The sequence below is a fragment of the Lytechinus pictus genome, chromosome 3 (assembly GCF_037042905.1).
Source record: "Lytechinus pictus isolate F3 Inbred chromosome 3, Lp3.0, whole genome shotgun sequence".
Classification (NCBI taxonomy): domain Eukaryota; kingdom Metazoa; phylum Echinodermata; class Echinoidea; order Temnopleuroida; family Toxopneustidae; genus Lytechinus; species Lytechinus pictus.
In genome coordinates, this window is record NC_087247.1 from 25,558,243 (window position 1) to 25,578,420 (window position 20,178).

General features: G+C 34.7%; 1 protein-coding gene across 1 annotated transcript in view; it reads left to right on the forward strand.

The window, feature by feature from the left end:
* Positions 1–276: 276 nt before the first annotated feature.
* LOC129255750 (uncharacterized protein C12orf56-like) overlaps positions 277–20,178 on the forward strand; it is a 28,224-nt gene continuing 8,322 nt past the window's right edge. The window contains exons 1-7 of the mRNA XM_054894078.2: positions 277–531; positions 11,129–12,064; positions 12,610–12,686; positions 13,264–13,405; positions 14,057–14,166; positions 16,059–16,148; positions 17,213–17,354. Of these exons, the coding sequence (XP_054750053.2) occupies positions 277–531; positions 11,129–12,064; positions 12,610–12,686; positions 13,264–13,405; positions 14,057–14,166; positions 16,059–16,148; positions 17,213–17,354 (1,752 nt within the window). The remainder of the gene's footprint in view (positions 532–11,128; positions 12,065–12,609; positions 12,687–13,263; positions 13,406–14,056; positions 14,167–16,058; positions 16,149–17,212; positions 17,355–20,178) is intronic.

Genomic DNA, 20,178 nt, shown 5'->3' on the forward strand with positions numbered 1-20,178 from the left:
GGTATGAGTTATATCATACACCATGTACACTGTACGTTGGAAGGAAAATAGAGAGAGAACAACGACGTAACACTGGTAGTGCTAAAATGTTATTCCCAGGTCACTTTTGAAGAAGAGGAAATATTTTGTAACTGACTGATGAGGATTTAAAAGGAGATGACATTAGGAGTCCTGAGACTGAGTTCCAACAACGGGGGTCGGTGGCCGTGCCCGTGACAGTTTGGTTTGTTTGTTTAGTCCCAGTCGCAGGCTCTTCTGTGCTGTTGGATTTTTTGTATGGCGCGAAATGCCAAGGAAGCCACTACCAAACGGAACAGCAAACTTGAGAGTTTTCTCAAAATCAATTTGCCTGAAAATGTGTATGAACGGATCATAGCATATGAGCCTTGTATTGTTGATCATCGGAAAGAGAAAAAAGCCTTCAAATATGTAGTCCTCAGTGCAGATAGAATTTATCTGACGGAGAATCCTCCCAAGACGATTCGGGAAGAGGATGGTGTGCCTCTTGGAGAATTGATATCTGTTGAACTGGTAAGATATTATTATACATGTAAATCTACAATACATGATGGATGCACAATATTTCAGATTACATCCCTTCTCAAATTGTTACATTTACAGGGCCTGACCTTAACTTTTTTCTTAGGCATGTTACTGTTATTACTTTTATTACTAGGGAGCCCGGTTAGGGAGCCCGCAAGGGTTACATGTATGGTGGTGTGACCTTAATTCGCGCGTTACCTAATTTTGCGCACGGTTGAATATCTCAATTTCTATTAATATCTTGAAAAACTGATATCACCAACAGTAAGAGCGACTTCAAATTACTTAGTATGGTAATTTTCTTGAAGGTAAGGTCTCTATTTGTGAAAATATTGGCAAAACATCGGCAAATTTTGTCACCGTTTGCGTCCGCTCCGAGAAAATTCGATCTTCTCGGCAAGCATCAAGAAATCGCCAGTTTGCAAGCAGAGCTCTCCAAATAAGTAAGTAAAATGTGGTACCAACCAAATTCATGGCATTTTAACCTCCATCTGATATAATTATCTTACCTTTGTCTGCTTGATTTCTTTTCTAGATCCTTGCAAAACAATCGTGCGCAAATTAAGGTCACACTTTTTTATGACACTTTTTCAGCTGAGCGCGCACTAGTCGATCGCCATGGAATTTTGAGATCGTGATACCAGCGAAACCCTTGACCTACTTAATAATTCCGTCAAGCGAATTGGACTTTGGGATCTTGCCTTCCGTTTGGTATTAATGGTTTTGATTAATTTTGTGTGAGCTGTGAGAAATTATTGATTGAAAATCAACTTCATGATAATTTTTAAAATGTGCGCAAATTATGGTCACCCCATCATACTATGTAGGACTAACGTTAGGAGCCCAAGTTCATCACATTTTTTTGCATAATACTGGACATTAACTATTTCTAAATTTAAATCGCACTATCATTATATGATTTTTAAAATAATCATCAGCACCAGGTGTATTTATTAAGGGGAAATCAGACTTAAAGTGTTTAAGCGTATTTTGACACCCCACCACCCTTTCACACCGGTATACAACTTCACAAACACACTGCCTTTTTTTCTTTCACTTTTAATGACCCCCCCTCCAAAAAAGATAAATAAATAAATAAACAAAAATGAAATGAAATAAATAAACAAGATGAATAAATATATATATAAAAATATAGGGAGAGAGTATGATCTACTAATAATAAATTATGAAAGATCTACATGTAGAACTCTAAATTATTTGTTTAAAAAAATATTTTTTTCATGCTCAGAATCATGGTTGTGGGTGTGGGTTAGTGTGTGTTTGTGTGGGTGTGACTGTAGGTACATGTAGACTTGGATATACATGTATAAGTAAAGGAAATTAATTAATTATGTAATTTCTACTCCATAATATCCTTTTTATATCAGTACAAAACCACACAGGCTAAGTATGTCACATGTAGGCACATGTTACATGTACGTGTACCCTAACTTTTTTATGATTTACTGTCGGATATTTACCCCTCCCTTAGAACACAATGAAACAAATTAATTTTCAGTTATAATTCACAACCGAGGTAAGTTATTTTGGATGTTAATAATACATGAAGGCTCCGTTTTGCGAGCAGAGCCGAAGTCTACACAACGACGGACTCACCAATGCGAGGTTATAATTAGAATTTTGGGATTTATCTCATGTGCAATTTGAACTCCTATATCACAGAATCGTGATATCCATAGGGGAAATGTGTGCATTAGAAATCACAGATGGCGGTAATGATAATGGAACCGTTTTTGTGGCTGGTTTTCTTGCTCTCTCTCTTTTTGTATCTTTCCTCTGTTAAGGTTGAAGATCGTTGATCAGCTTTAGTAAATGAAGACACAAAATAAAATGATGCAAAAATATTGCGGCCAGTCTTCTTCAGATTGCAAAGACATTAATGATGCCCCATGGCATGTCTTTATACATGATTCTGGGTGTGTGTTATGTTGCATTCATGGTGACTCAATACCTGTACAGTCAAGATGTTATTATTTCAGTATATTTCTATTATTCATGTTTTCTTAAAAAAAACCCCACAGGGTTGTCCCATTCAAGCCATTTGGCCTGCTTTTCAATTCAGGGGAGGCCTGCAAAATAAAAGTGACTTACGGTACATGTATACAGAAATAGAAATAAAACAATGATCAGTGGTTAATAATGACAAAGGTTTTCATTGAAAAAAATCCTGTATCAATACTGTAAAAAATATATTAAAAAAATGTTGCTGACTGCAAGTGATTATATAGCCCCTGTGGGCTACTGTGCTGAATTGTATATTTTAACAATTTTTTGTTTTTTGCCTATTTTTCTCTTGAAGTTAATCTATTAGTGGATAAATGCTTGATTCTACTACTTACTAGTTACCTTGGCCCAAGGTTCAATTGATTAGGTTTTGTGGCATGTGCCTGTATAAAGTAATCCAAGCTATATGGGGATGTTACATGTATGTATATATACGTTCATATGCAGAGGTTTGAGGTTTCAGCCCCGGTCACATCTTTCAGATGGTGACGTTAAAGGGTTACTGGTAGTCCCAGGCATAAATAATTATATCTGATTGATACACGTCTGACAAAACTTATTTACACACACCACAATTAATGCGTAAATATTCACACCTGAATGGTTCGGGTATTGAAACCATAATTCAACATTGAAAAAAAAAAAAAATTATGATTATACTCTATAGATAAGGAATAGTACTTTACATACATGTAATAAAAAGCACAACTTTTTCTTTTAATGAAAAAAAAGTTTGTGGGTTTCATTTCTTAATTTTCAATAGAGGGCCTCATGGAATTACAGATTTTGAGCACTCTGGTGTATGAAATAAAACGAAGATTATAATAAAAGGAAGGTGATATTCAGGTGTAGGATTTTTTTAAGACCCTTTTTTCAGTGTTTTGTTGTGTGTTGCATATAGACTCGATACAGGCAAGGGGGTTGCAGACTGCAAGTGCCATTTGTATTCATGAAATTTTGAATGTTCAAAGAAAGGCAGCAAGACTGGTATGAAATGCAACTTGACATAGAATATAGACAGATATTTGATGCTACAAAGCTCACATATGGAGGAGTTTAAAAGGCTAGGGCATTCTTTCAGGTTCTTTCCATTCAAAAGTTTTGAGGGTACATGTACATGTCCCGGGGGGGGGGGGGGCACCCTCCACATGGCCTGCTACGCACCCGCTTCCAGAAAAAGCGTAAAAAAGGGTCCCGTTTCAGGCACTCAGGCATCGTCAATGTCTTTGGCAAAAAGGGTTGCATTTCAGCACCATTCGCTGATAAATCGCCAACTAGGGTAGCCTATTCTCTCTCTCTCTTCGTGCCATTTAGGTTTGCTAAATTGGTTATGATTACCATTTAGTGGTGCAAATTTGAGTAGATCTATGCTACTGAGGGTTGCAAATTTGGGCAAATTTGACCTGGGAGCAGACCTTTAAGAAATTGATTTTGAAGGCTGAATATATACTCTAGTATCATGTCTTCAAATATGAGTACCGGTACAATGTACATCAGCATGTGTGATCTAATAAAAAATGGTGATGGTTGGGGGGGGGGGGGGTGGAGGTACATACAGTATACACACAAATGGGATAGACACATACTGTACAATCATGTACATGGGGCGAGAGATTGAACCTGGATCTACATTTGTAATTTTTAAAGGTTAAAGATGTATAATCTTGTATTTAATGATTTTTGTCTCGCCTGCATAGCAGAGCAAGACTATAGGCGCCACTTTTCCGACGGCGACGGCGGCGGCGTCAACATCAAATCTTAACCTAAGGTTAAGTTTTTGAAATGACATCATAACTTAGAAAGTATAAGGACCTAGTTCATCAAACTTGGACATAAGGTTAATCAAGTATTACTGAATATCCTGCCTGAGTTTCAGGTCACATGACCAAGGTCAAAGGTCATTTAGGGTCAATGAACTTTGACCATGTTGGGAGAATTATTTTCAAAATCTTAACCGAAGAATAAGTTTTTGAAATGACATCATAACTTAGAAAGTATGTGGACCTAGTTCATGTAACTTGGGCATAAGGTTAATCAAGTATTAGTGAACATCCTGCTCGAGTTTCAGGTCACGTGACCAAGGTCAAAGGTCATTTAGGGTCAATGAACTTTGGTCAAGTTGGGGGTATTTGTTGAATTACTATCATAACTCTGAAAGTTTACGGATTTAGTTCTTAAAACTTGGACATAAGAGTAATCAAGTATCACTGAACATCCTGTACGAGTTTCAGATCACATGACCATGGTCAAAGGTCATTAAAGGTCAATGAACTTTGGCCGTGTTGGGGGTATTTGTTAAATTACCATCCTAACTCTGAAAGTTTATGGATCTAGTTCATAAAACTTGGGATATAAGAGTAATCAAGTATCACTGAACATCCCCTGAGAGTTTCAGGTCACAAAACCAAGGTCAAAGGTCAGTTAAGGTCAATAAGGCCATGTTGGGGTAATTGTTGAATTGCCATCATAACTTTGAAAGTTTATAGATAGAGTGAATGAAATGTGGACATGGATGTACATGTAGTTGACAAGTCTTAAGTCACCGTTCAAATGTCATTTATGGTCAATGAACGTGGTATTATGTCATTATATGAATGGTGTTTTTGTGAATGATTATTTTATAGTAGTTTTCGAAGTTAGCACTGCTGCTATATTAAATCGCGTAATGCAGGCGAGACTGCCAGAGGCGTTCCACTTGTTAATCAACGCTTGTCACAATGCATTTCAATTGATTACTGTTATTGTCACTAATGAATGATGATTAATATTCAACATTTAAAATCCTTGTATAAAAATAAAAAACTTGTAGAAAGGAACCCGTCATGTTGTGATTTTTTATCCGAATGGAGATATATTGTCATAAAATTGGTGTTATTTGAAAGCTACATTACCTGTAAGTGTAAGCTCATTCATGTCTACATCACATGTAACAATAAAAGCTCATACATGTAGACACATAAATTTGCAATATTGCGCTCAATATTATTAGGAAAAAAAATGAGGGTCATTTATAATAAATGGTGCTCGTTACATGTGAATTTTAAGGGATTGTTGTGTTGTTTTTAAACATGAACAACTTTGGCTACACCTTTAAGTTTAGTCTTATTTTACAGCTGTATAGAACAGGTTTGACATTTAAACTCTACAATAGAATGTTCAGCAGTTATGATGTGTTTGATATTCAAAACAAAAATGTTAATTTTTTATGTTTGAAATTTACAAAAATTTGCATATCAAAATGTTCTTGGCAAAATGAGTGAATTCCTCTGAGATATTGAGACTGAGACATGTTCTTTATTTACATGTACACTGTACGTGCTATTCAGATTTTTCAGTCATTTTGATTTCTATTAGATTATTGTTGTTTAACAAGCATTTGAATGCAAATTCAGTCCAACTTTATTAAACCTGCAGGGAAATTTTAATAATTTATTAGGGTATCTCATTTAGCACACCTAGCCACAAGGACATTTTACCAGTCATTGGACCAGTAAAGTACAGAACAGTATCATCTTCATGAAACAAACCTTGTCTTTCTGGGGCCCATGGCTAAAAGTGTTGCAATCAAGAGCAACTCCAATCAAATGCAACTTGAATTTTAATTTAAGTAAATTGACACTGACACCCCTCTGTAAACTTAAAAGAAATAAATAAATAAAAAAATAATGTTTATTACATTGTTTGAAGAAATGGGCTAGCAAGGATGCATGATATCTGCTGGTATACAGGAATAACCAGTATTAAAATGTGTATTCCTGGCCTGCCTCATAATGAATTCCATTATTTTGTGTGCTTGAGATACCATGCAAGTGGGAAGTATTATTATTCTCCCTCCATACATGTAAGCGTGCATGTGTGAGTAGCATGTTGTTTATATTGTTACCATGGTTATTCTTCCAATCTAACAGCAGTGACCAGCATACTTAGTTAGACTATGTACTCTCCAAATTAATTGGTTCTGTGTTAAATTTATTACATTATCAATCATAGATTGTTTTGCAGGTCTGATGGAATGGTTTTGAAGAGGGGGGGGGGGGGAGGGGTATCAGAGTGATGATGACTTCTTAGGTTGTGCTTGGTAGTTTTACAGTGTTTAATTCATAATAAAAATTTACTGACAGTATAAAGGATTTTTGAAGGCCAAATTATTATTTCCTAAGTGCTTAATTTGAATATCTAGATGTATGTCAACATTTTTTTTTCTGTGTACATTTTATGAAATGATGACTACATGTATATTAAACACATGTAATGTACACTGTGTGTACAGATGTACTTTCTACATTTGTAGATACATGTATGTGTTAAAATGACATTTCTGATGTGATACAAGTACTTGATAGTTAACTTGAATACAAGATAGTGTTTATAGAAAGAATCCTGGCTACATGTATATTGCTTAATATTTTGGTTCTTATTATCATTATTATTACTCTTATCAGTGATAAGAGAAATGTCACTAAGGCTTTATGTCACTCTCATTATTTTCATCTTTGATTATCGTCATTCAAAAAGATTGTTTCATTATCATTATTATGATTGTACTTCAGTTATTAAGTACTGTTATCATTATTATTATGACTGCTGTCACTGTTGATATACATGTAACACCTCTGTTTCATCAATTCCAATGTAGGTCCCATCAGTTTCTTCAGGACTTTCATGTAAGAGCAGTGATCAAAAGCAAACACAATCATTACATGTATGTACTCTGTAGGACTCAGGAGTTAATAAAAAAATTATTGAGAAGTTTGCCTTGTCTGCAATACTCAATGCACTATATATAATTGCAAACATCACTAATGAAGTCCCAAATCACATAAGGGTTACTAATTGCTTGACCATTAGACCCTACAGGTGTTTACCTCAATTCAATTTGTTTTTCATTTGTTCATCTGTTTTGAAGGAGATGAGCACTTCAACAATTACTTACAGCACAAACCCCATTGGGCTCGAGATTGTAGCCGGCCCAAATCTGTGATGCTTCAAAGGATACTCCAGGCTGAATTTAAGACATTCATAGAACTATTCACCAAAATAATGCAAATCTTCAAAATGTCATAACTTTGCTATTCCTTGTCCAATTTTGATCAAATACTCAGTTGTTTTGTCTGATACATGTAGTTCTCTATCTGCTCTAATCATTTCAACTTCAGTCTTTTTAGTTTTTATATCCCAATTTTTTGAGTGGCCAAAAGTTTCTCATGTTTTTTTTAAAATTTGGGCAGGCCAGGTCCGCAACCAAGCAAGCTCATGCTGGATTTGGACCTGTATAGCTTTGTACATGAAGTATCAAAACCTTTGTTAAGGTCAGCTGAGGTCAAACCTAACCTCCTCAAACCAATAAAGCATGGGGAGATCAAGTGTATGAAAGAGAGCTTTGTTTAAAATGTAATTGGATTGAAAAAATGCAATGTTTTGATCCATTCTATTTCATTTTTTCTGGAAAACTGAACTACAATACAACTACAATAATACTAGTTGGCAAAACATTGAAAATAAAATCTGAAATGTAAGGTATTTCAGATTCAGAATTCATTTTAATGAATAATTTCTGCAAATTTAATTAACCCGACTGTAGACAAGCAGATTCACTTTGTCCATTTGTTGAAGGTCAAAGTACAATATAATGCACTCTTATTCATTTGCCTATTCCTTGAGTTACGTTGATGGCCACATCTCACTGTCTTCATGACTATTAAGGAGGGTGTACAGATGAGTGTGGCAGGGTTAAGGAGGCTCTTAGAGCCCATTTAAAGATAAATTCCAGTTGTGGGGACGATCTCAAAATGACTTTTTACAGAATTTAATATAATGATCACCAAAGTGTCTGTTTGTATGAATGAAAAATATGTGCCAAAGGATTCTGGAAGAAATTGTGTAATTGCTGAGAAATAAGCAAAATAAGCGCGGATTCTGTCACTTCCGTCGGGTCTTTATTCCAGCAATAATAATACACTGTCCCTCGTGTGCCTATCTGTGTTGGCGATCTTCAGTGTGATCGTTTTTTAGCTAAGATATTATGATTTCACAAAGTTTAGTTTTATATGTAACTGTACCAGATCTAGATCCACGATGATATAATAATACTTAACCTTGGTTTTACAGACTTTCTCACGAAATCAGTATTTTACTGCAACTACTGTCATTTAGCTATAAAAATTCACTCTTGCATGTTCACAATTCCATTTACTACCATGATAACACAGATACACAATATGTGAAAGTCTAAGTATGATGAAGATCGAAGATTGAAGTTTTCCTACACTTACCTCATTTATTAAAGTTAAGTGTTTCAAAACTTACCTATTTTACGATGTAATTTGTGTATAACTTGCATAGTTGCATATTACATGTAGGCCTATGTATATATGTACATGTAAGTTCATTAATTTGTTTGATTTTTAGACCCCTATTTGAGTTTCCCTAATTTACTTCTTTGTTCAATACTCTTTGCTTTATGAGAAAAGGCATTATTCAAATTATGTGCATTATTACTGTTTTGTATTGTTACTAGTATAATTGTTGTTGTTATTACTATAATAATGATAATTCAATTCAATTCAATTCATTTATTTTCTCTTTCAATCTTTTGACATTTGCAATGATAGTTCAATATACAAAATATAACATTTAAATCATTTTTTATAATACAATAATACCATGAAATTGAAAGGGAAGGAGACCAACTAAAAAGCAGAGCTTGTAGGGTGAAGGTCCCCTTTTATAAGTGAATTTTATGAATAAAAAATAAGATAAAATAAAGAAATAAACAATGTATATAATGAATAAAAAAATGAACAAATAATGAAAATAAATAATAATAAAAATAAATGATTCAGTGTACACTGTATAGAGAAATCATAAAACGATTAAACATATATGTACAAAGAGAAATTAATAAACACATTTACATATTAAGTTCTGAATTACATTACTTTGGGAAAAAACGAGTTTTCCTTTGAAATTTTGTATTGAATTACATTGTATAATATCCTTTGACAAAGAATTCCATAATTTTGGACCAGTAAAAACAAATGTCTTCTAATAATAATAAATTAATAATCATCATTAATTATCATTATTATTATAAATTATTCCCTTAATGTCATCAAGGTCGAATGAGAATAATAATTCTTCCTTTAAAGAAAAACTGTAAAACAATAAGAAAATTTAAGAATAAAAATGTATAATTGTGCAAACATGCATGAACACATGTATACATAATTATGTAGCCAGTTAGGCACCATATGTGCTCTAGCTTGGGGGTTGCATTACAATAAGGTTTTACATCTGGCTATCTGTACATTTCTTTTTAAAACCATGCCATGCATGAATAAAGTAGCTAAAATCAATATATTGCTTTTTTGATCCTCCGTGCAATAGTTACCGGAGTGCTGTTTCTACTGGACATACAAATGTCTGAAGCTCGGAAATGTCTAATGAATGTATTCTAAACATCTTCATCATTGTCTTCAAATATCATCATTGATTTGTATCCAGATGATCTTAGACTTTTTACATACATGTAAACTGTGTCATATCAAGGGTTAGAATAATCTATTTTATTCAGGCCTATTTAGTATACTGTACAGTATGAAGTTTTCAAGTCACGGGCCCGAATTCTGCCGGGTATTCTGAAGTCCGGTTTAACTTTCGACTATAGTCTAACTCTGTGCTAAAGTTATGGGGGGGGGGGGCAAAAACTCAAAAAGTCTGCTTACATTGTATATTTCTTATATTTACTATTTTGTTTCCCTTTGCTTTCATAATGAATAAAATACCTGTTATCATTCTGAGACAGTTATAACATAATACATTGAACATATTCGAGATTTGTGCTCCAATTGGCTCTCCATAGTTAAACTTTAAACCACAGTTTAATTAAAACCCGAGTTCAGAATATTACGGGCCATAGTTGTCTTCTTTCTTCCTTGCTCTCTGACACAGTACATGTAGATGGATGCGCCAGAAAATTTCTTTGATCTGTGAGGGATGTCCAGCAACTCCAGCAGATCAACTTTTATTTTTGGAAACAAATAATAACAATAGGCCTACTGGTATATACTCTGACAATGAGCCCGTGCTCTGAAATGTTTGATTCCTTAGTGACGAATAAACAGGAGTTGCTATTTGCATTGTACCTGTTGCAAGGGTCTGTTCTTTCATGTATAATCTAGGAATGACCTGGGGACAGACATAGTTGTATGCTAATGCACTATACAGTGTATTGTAATAATTTATATTTAAGTGCATTCTAATGTGTTTCATAAAAAAACATCATATACATGAAAACTTCTGTAGCACGTATGTAAGCTTATACAACACCATAAAAACCTCAAATTTGGATGACTGTTAATTGTTGGTCTCTGTTACCATGGTTACAATAATGGCAAAATTTAATAAAAATTTAATTAAACTGTCCATGATTTCATATCATAATTTGCTGCTCACTCTTTTCATTTGCTCTACACATTATCCCCAAGTACTATATTCAGTTATCTCTATTTTTCAAAACATCCATATTTTTCTTATTTCTGGTCTTGCTTTCATCTTGCAGGTAAATGAGTTCCCCGAGTTTCTGAATGGAGAAGAAAGGGACAACTGCCAGCACATCCACATCAAGTACAATGCCAAAAAACCTAGTAAACATCGCAAGAAAGGGAGCGGCGACAAGCTTGGCAATGGAACTGATGATGGGAGTAGTAGCGGAGGTAGCAGTCCTGTACCTGAACTCATTCTTACGGAGCCCAATGGGTCCACTCTGGACCCCTCCCAACATCCCTCGAGGTCCAGCAGCATGCGCAGCCTCAAGCTTAACCGCAGCTTGGATGAAAGTGACCTGAAATCACTGAGAGACATGTCCATTGACTCTGACTCTGACAGCGAGGATAGACTGTCCTGGTCCATGCCATCTGGTGATCTTGAAAACATGTCCATCCACAGCCTGGAGTCGCTCTCATTGGGAAGTGGTGAAATGCTGACAGGAGACAAAAGCAAAGGGAAAATCACGGGTGTTGAAACCTGTCGCCCTCTGCCCAACCGTCCGCCCATCAACAGGGGACAGCGGCAGCGAAGCATCGATAAACCGGAGAGTTTCTCTTCCCAGATTGCTTCATCGCTTGAAAACCGGGAAGCGAATACCCCCACCTCACCACCAGCATCCTCCTCAACAAAGTCCCAGCTTCGGAACTTGCCCTCACCAGAACCTTTAGACACAGACAAATCCAAATCTAAGCCATTCCAATTTCCTTCTTCTGAGAAAGAGGTTACCAAGAAAGGGCTGCATTCACACATACCTCTATTAAGACACAAGAGTTTAGACGATGGTGTTCCCAGTAAACACAACAGGAATGAAAACAAGGAGAACAGGTTAGCTGACGAACTTCTTGAAGAGTATGGTAAACAGAATCAAGAGGATATGCACTTGTACATCATCTCATTGTCATCACCAATGCTTATGCATCTCAGGAGCTCATGGAACAATCATATCATTGTAAGTTCTTCAAGTGTTTCCAATGATGTAAATTAATTTGACTTCTGATAAATTTTGTCATTTCTTGAGAATGCTGTTTATTTCATTGAATGATTTGGATAGTCTATACATTTCTTTTTGGTAACAAAATGAGATACTTGCAGATGTTTTAATGAGCAATGCTCCAACATTTTCTTGTTTTATAAACAACTTCATAATCACCACTCCTTTGTATTTAACCCACATGTACATGAATGTTTTCAGTGAGAATACAACAATTTATGAAGAGTGCATTTAATTGTATATTGAGTTGAAATGAAATGATATCAAAAGGATGAAAATACATGAATTAAGTTTTTGCATGATTACAATTATTGAAAAATATGAATATTTTTCAGCATATAAACACAATTTGAAATGTACATGTGTACATGTCTTATATTTATTGAAAAGTTTGTGAAATGTTACTTGCTATACTGTGCATTCACTGTGTATTATATGAATTAGAAAAAAGATGTATCTTTTCCTAGGATTGGATCAGTAGTCTTTATTTTTGTTTTCTCTAGAAAACTACTTTGTTGACAGATCAAGAGATTGCTGAAAGATTAAAACCTGGGATTGGATCAAGCAAAGGACCTTCAAGGTATTTTGAAGAAATTAAAGATATTAAGAAAAGAAATAAAATTGGTCGATGAATAATTGGATAGATGGATGGATGGATGGAAGGAAGGAGGGAAGGGCAGAAAGGTGAATGAATGGGTTGATACATATGGATGAATGGGTAGATGGATGGATAGGTGGATGGATGGGATAGATGAATCAATAGATGGATGGATGCATTGATGAGCAAATGGGTTGATGGTTTGGTAGATAGATGGATGGATGGGTGGCTGGATGGTTGGGTAATGGATAGATGGATGGGTAGGTGCATTGGATTGATGGATGTTTGGACGGACGGATGGATGGATAGATGGTTGGTTGGATTGATTTAGGAGCAAATACTTGTAGATGGGTGAATAAAAAATAAAAGATCAGTGAATTGAAATGAATGTTTCAAAGAGATAATTGTAATTTCTTTTATATTGTCTTAGTATTTGTTTATCATTGTATATATACTTAGATATAACTTTATTTCATTTGCCACTAGCAATTTGTGCAAGTACATGTAAATGAACTCACAAGATATATCCATATTACTTTATTTGTAATGATTTTGCCAGAGCTCAACTTGAGAGAAAGTTTGCCCAAATGAAGCAAGAGATTCTCAACTCAGGGTTTTCCATGGAGAAACTCTTCAGCTTGGTGCAGGAATTGTTGACTGCTGCAGACAAATACTTTGTTCTCAAGAAACTATTCTGGAAGGTAATCTACCAATGTTGATTGATGAAATGGGGAAAATACTTTATAATGAAGGCCATCTGATGTTTTTTGCAAGTATATATGTTCAATGAAGTCTCATGAACTTCTTTTTTTTTAAATAGAAACCCTATTGGAAGAAAATTAGCACTGACGGACAATATTAATTGGTGGGGGTAGCAATAAAATTCTCTACAGAAAATTGGTTTGTCACAAATAATGTAATGTAATCTAAGCCCGAATCTATAGCACAGTCAGTTATATGTATTAAAATTCATAGTATTCATGTATACTTGTTCTTCACCACACAGATCATGATTGTCTCAATGATTCTCTCTTGTCTCACATGTTAGTTTTTGTCTACAACTTCAATGTTTTTTTTATTTCTTGAAGAAACAAAATGTATTGATTTAAACAGGGGTAGGAGAAACTTGTGTACATGTAGGTAGAGTTCTTGAAAAGAAAAACAAAAGACAAGATGTGTCTAGAAGACTTCATTCTTGTTCCATAAGGTTCCATATTGATAAAGACCACTGGCCGATCAGTTTCAAGTCAAATTCTAGGCTCATTAATGACCTCTTTACCTAGCATGTTGCACTGTATATTCTATTTTGGTGATTTATAAACTAACAATTGTTATATAATTCTGCTTTCCAGCAACCAGACCTGTTTAACTTTATCCTCCAACAACTTCAGCGCTACCTTCCAAAGTCAACAGTCAATGTCCACACTGAGAAGGGCAAACAACACAGGGCAGATGAACTAGAGTGAGATCTCAATTTTTTATTACATAAATGCACAAGTAAACTTTTAAAGGGGGTACATGTTAATTGGGATATGCTCTTTTTGTATTTATTTCAGTTCCAGTTTCCCAAATGTAGTATTGGTGTTGGTATAGTTATCATTTTTGTCTTGTCTTTCTTGACTTGTAGGTTAGTCTGTTCTCTGTCATTTTTCCACTAAATTTGTAAATTATGATAAATCAATTATTCACAGGCTTTTTTTTTCTGGGATGCACTATTGATTTACAGAATAAAGTTTAAATACTTATTGTTGATTTGTCCAAGGAAAAACATGCCTTAAGTGTGCACTTTAATATATTTCAAACTTGACTTACTGTATTGTTCAATTAATGATTATTGAAAAGGCAAACCGATTGATACCAATGAGGTTCCTCTCGATCTGTATCGTTCAGCTCATGCTCTGAAGTATATTTCATGGAGTAATGCCATTCTTTCTCTCCCCCATGCATACACACAAAGGAAGAGAGAAAAATAGGGATTAATATTTCATTCAACCTGAAAATGAAACCTGCTTTGTCACTTGTTATTTATCACCAAAAAAAGAAGAGAGAGGAAAAACTAGGGGGTGATGCACCAAGACCTTTGTCATTTTGATATTAATAATGAAATGCTACGTTGTGTATCCTTGGTTTTTTGGTTAAGTGTAGTATATGTAATTGAGTTAGCTGATAATTATGAAGATAAAAAGCATTTTTCAAAGAGCTGTTGCCTTGGAATTGCCCTGTGATCTATGTGATAAACACGTTTACAATTTGATCTATCTCATATGTCAAGGTCATTCATATCAATCTGTCTTTATTAATGCTGTATTATAGCTGCCATTTCAAACAACCTGTGTTTTGTAAGTGGATGGTACATAACATCCTTTGCTTGATATCCAAATGGTTTAATATTATTTTCAAATCTAAATGACAGCTGCATGAGTGCAGATTGAAAACAAGTTTATAAGGACCTAATAGAAATCAGACCCCCTTCTTTGTAGGGGGTCTATCTTCTGTCAGGACCTTACAATTTCAGTTGGTTAATTAACTTTAGTCATCTGGTTTTGCTTTAAAGATATTTCATTATTTATATGTTCGTTTATATGATGTTATTAATATTAGAGTTTAAAGTTTCTTGAGCTGCATTTTAAGCTGTTGCTTATTTACTAATGATTTTAGGAAAGACTGTAAGATGAAGTGCTAAAGTATTTCCTGAATTGTGAATAAATCATGAACATAGGAGGGTTGGGTTGAGGATGAACTGAAACAAACAAAGTGAAATTTGAGGGAGGAGGGTAAAGAAGATTTGATAAGATGTACATTGCAAAATTGTTATAAAATCAAAGGGAATAAATATAAGACTTTTTTTTACTGTGTTTCTTATCAATACTGTTCAAATTTCTCACACTTGAAATTGAAATTAGGAGTTTTGCAATCTATAGTCAGCTCGAAATTTATCTCTTTTTTTTGCCGAAGAACTCTTCTTTTGATATACATTGTAACCTATCTTGTTGATTTTCAATAGGATGAGGAATGATTACTTGAACCATTTTCATCTGAAAAAACTTCTCCCTTTCCACATTTTATAGTATGAATATTGAATATATATATGTGTTCTATTTTTTACTGACCCATCATATTCCTGACTGAGGTTTCTGAAAGAAGGGACATGCGTGACGTAATTTGTTTTCAATTTCCTGTGCATATAGAGAGTTCAATCTGATTTTACAAAGATTAAAACTTATTATCGTTTCTAGTCATGCTCTCTTTCCCCTCTCTTTTCCATCATGGAGATTGCAGTCATACTTCCATTTCCACTGACCTTTCATTCTATTAATTTAGAATCTGAATTCATTTGTGTTTTTTCCCCCACAGACTGGCAATTCTCCTAATTGAAACCCTAGGGGTGATGTTTCATGAGACAGAAGTGCTACCTGCGAGATTGGACTTCATCAAGGCAAATAGGTACGTCATTATCATCATCTCCAAAATTGTGCACATTATCATATCATTATCATTATCATCATCATCATCAGACATTATCATTATTATCATTAGCAGCAGTGGCATTGCTTCTTGCTATAGAGAACATGTAATTACCTTCATGTCAATCTGTGTGCAAATATACTTGACACTGATTTATGTAGGAAAATTAATTGGAATTCAATATACTTGAATAAAATTCATAGGACATTCACTTATATCTTTTCATTCATTCATTATTTTCTTTCTTTCTTTTTTTCCCCCTCTCTTTTTAGTAACAGTTTCTGTTCTTTTTGTCCCCCTCTCCATCTCTCTCTCTCATTATCTACATGATTTCATACAGCGATTACCCTCAGATTATCCACCAACCTTCATTATTAATCAAGTGCATTTAATTTTTTTACCACCACGGTGAGGCTGTATATGATTTGCATAGTAATTTGTTTATGTGTACTTGCAAATCCCTAGGGCCTTTCCCTTTTCCCACACACTAATGTTTGTGGATGTGTCTTTAATTCCAGGATAAAATCTATTTGTGTCGCTTTCTGATAGCTAACCACTGAATTTGTAAGATAAACGCTCTAAGGGCCATTTAGAAATAACTTGCATCGCTAGAACAAGGGTGCCATATAAATCAAAATTTAAAATTTTACACAGAATAATGGTTAAACAAATTCAATAGCCACGATACATGTATGTTTTTGAAATTGGAATGTTCGATGATGCTCATAACTGACCCTTTACAAAACCTCTGAACAGACTTTTAGCAAGGAAAGTATGCAAATCACACAAGTGTAAAAGTCATGCATTTCATCATGCTCTCCACAGCTTTCAAAACTCTCATGCTATGATACATCTTAAAAGCTATAACTTCCATTCCACTCCTTTGTTTTATCTTTTGTCTTTGTCTGCTTTTTTGTATAATTCACAATCGCCATTGAATAGGTAGGCAACTAGTTGATTGGTGGCTCATTAATGCTTTATATTATTATATTCATGAAACTTGAGCTTGAAGGAAATTTGTCTCCACTGTTTGCCTCCCACAGTGGTAAGGCTGCATTGGACTTGCTAGTAGTATTGACGTGTCTGCCAGAGATTCCGCAGCGTTGGCGACCGCCTAGGACCAAGGCTCAATCCCTTGGCTTGGTGACCGATACAGACAGCTGGAAGACCTATGCTGATTCAGAGGTGTGTAAACTATATATGTTTTTACTACTTGCTCATCCATTTTAGGTTCACTTTATATACAAAATATATATTAATCCAACAAATCTTTGAACTTCATTTAAAAGTGCTCCCTACTATCATTTCTTGGTAATAACGAACATTCTTTGGAGTGAGTTCAAGACAACATGTCAGTTTTCACATATTCCTTCATCATCAACAATACCATAATTATCAAGCTAATACAGACTTGAATCAGTCATAAGTAGGAAGTAAGATGATTATCCATACTGTTTGGTTTCTTACAATCAAGGAAAGCCAAATAACATCTGGCTTGCGCCTGATATATAGTATTTCAGATTTGATCTGAAAAGAAGAAGTCAGCAAAAATCTCTGAAGCAGGAGGAATTTAACTTTTCATTTACTGTTTGCTGAGCAGCAACTATACAACCAATCAGTCATGATGGACAAGACACAAATACCCAAGCTCCTCTAATTTTCTCCTGACTTGCATCCAAGGAAAGCTGAGTAAATAGTGAAAATCACGAACAAGACGCATAATGAATTCCCCCTTCCCACCCCCTCAGGAAATGAATGGCCTTTGGTATTTTGGTTGCATTTCTGATTGTAGGCAAACTCCTCCTTATGCTCAGGACTGCATTTCATGTTGTCCTCTGCCTTTATTACATGTAATAGTTGGGATTTTTTTTCACACAGTCAAGTGTATCTTAAAGTCATTCTTAAAGCCTATAATACGTATTGGTAAATCCACCTAAGAGTGTATGTCACCATTGCAGTTAATTACTAGTGTACCCTAAAATTGTTATAGTGTGGAAGATATAATAAAACTGCTATTGGATAAAATTCAGTGATGAATATTTATTTTGATGAGGTACTGATAAAAATAAATCGTCTGCCATATCATCTCTCTTATGTTAAAGCACTTCACAACTCTCAAGTATGGAATGCATTTGAAAGCTTCAGGATATAATTTTTGTCTGTAGCTTCCCAACACTCAATCACTAAATTTGTTAAAGGTATGTCCTCAAAAGGCCTCTTTTATAGCAAAAAAAGAGAAGATATTTCATATTTTGTATAGGAATCAACGGCTAAAAAAAATCAGTAGTTTCTTCTGTTATGTAAGATTGGAATATTAGATGATTCTCAGGTATAATTCATATTGTTAACCTTTGCCAAGGCCTGTAACAGTCAGTTAGTCATCCGTGTTTTAAATCCGGTTTAGTCCCTGACTACAGAGTTGGCCGGATTCACCTCGCACTCACAGAGATCACCCTCACCCGAAACTCCACTGTATTCTATTCCGCGCATCCTCCTCTCTCAACCCAACCCTCCTATTCTCCTCCACCATTTGCTTCTTCCATGTCTTCTTCGGTCGCCCCCTTCCCCTCTGACCAGCCACCTCGAATTCAAGCCCCCTTCTCAAAACATAATCAGCATCCCTCCTCAACACATGCCCTTACCAACAAACTTACAGCTTGCCATAAACTATAAACAGGTAACCTCGTTGATGACTATGCTATTAGTTTTTCCCACTGTGATTCTGACCAATGCCATGCTGCCTTATATCCTTCACACAACGAAGAAGCAAAAAGCAACTTTAAAGGACAAGTTCACCCCAACAAAAAGTTGAAAAATCCAACAAGCATAACACTGAAAATTTCACCAAAATCGGATGTAAAATAAGAAAGTTATGACATTACAAAGTTTTGCTAAATTTCACTAAACAGTAATATGCACAGCCTAGTCAGTATGCAAATGAGGAGACTGATGATGCCATCCACTCACTATTTCTTTTGTATTTTATTATATGAAAAATGAAATATTCTAATTTCCCCTTATTGTCAGGTGAAACAAAGATTGATTCCTCCATGAACATATGGAATTAGCATTGTTTAATATGAAATGGTTCAGTCAAGTTGGTCCTTATATTTTCAAATCTGTAAAAAATGAAATATTTTATAATTCTAACAATAGAAAACAAAAGAAACAGTGAGTGAGGGACATCATGGACCGTCTCATTTGCATGTCACTGAGTTTTGCAAATCACTATGTTGTGCATATCTCTGTTTTGTGAAAAAGAAGCGAAACTTTAAAATGTCATAACTTTTTTTATTTTACATTTTCATGAGATTTTCAGCGATTTTGTTTTTTCTTTATTTATTCAAATCAACATTTTTCTAGGGTGGACTTGACCTTTAAGTCACTCTTGATCTTGTGAAACTCTCTCCCGATTGCTTTCACAAATACACCCTTCACTAGGAAAAAAAACCCCTTTCCTAGTTGCTATTCCTTTCCTCCTCACAAACACGCGTCCTTGCATTATTTCATTACATCAGAGTCCCGAGAGAATTGAGTAGTTTCTCACCCATTTATAGATTCTGTATCCTGGAAACAGATGCCAAAAAATATCTGTAAAGATATTCTTTTATTTGAAAGTCATTGACATGGCAGTGGTAAGAGATTTATTTTTTCACTATAAATTCTGTAAAGTGAATGAAAAATATAAGTCAGAACAGGGTTCTATCGCAAGCAGGATATGTAAGACTCCATTTTTATCAGCAGCAAATCTTTGATATTCCTTTGAATGATAGAATAGGATATCATGTTTTGTCAAATTCAGAGGTACAAAAATTAGGAAAATAAGCTGTTGACAAAAGACAGAGTAGTCTGTGTGTGAATACACAGGTTGATGCATGTTTTGGGGGTACATTTTCGTTTTCAAGCATTTTTTTATCTTAATGGTATTTTAAAACTGAAGATTTTCAAAATCAACGTGTCATCAATTACATATTGGTTAATTTACTAAATTGGCAAGAAAAACTAGGTA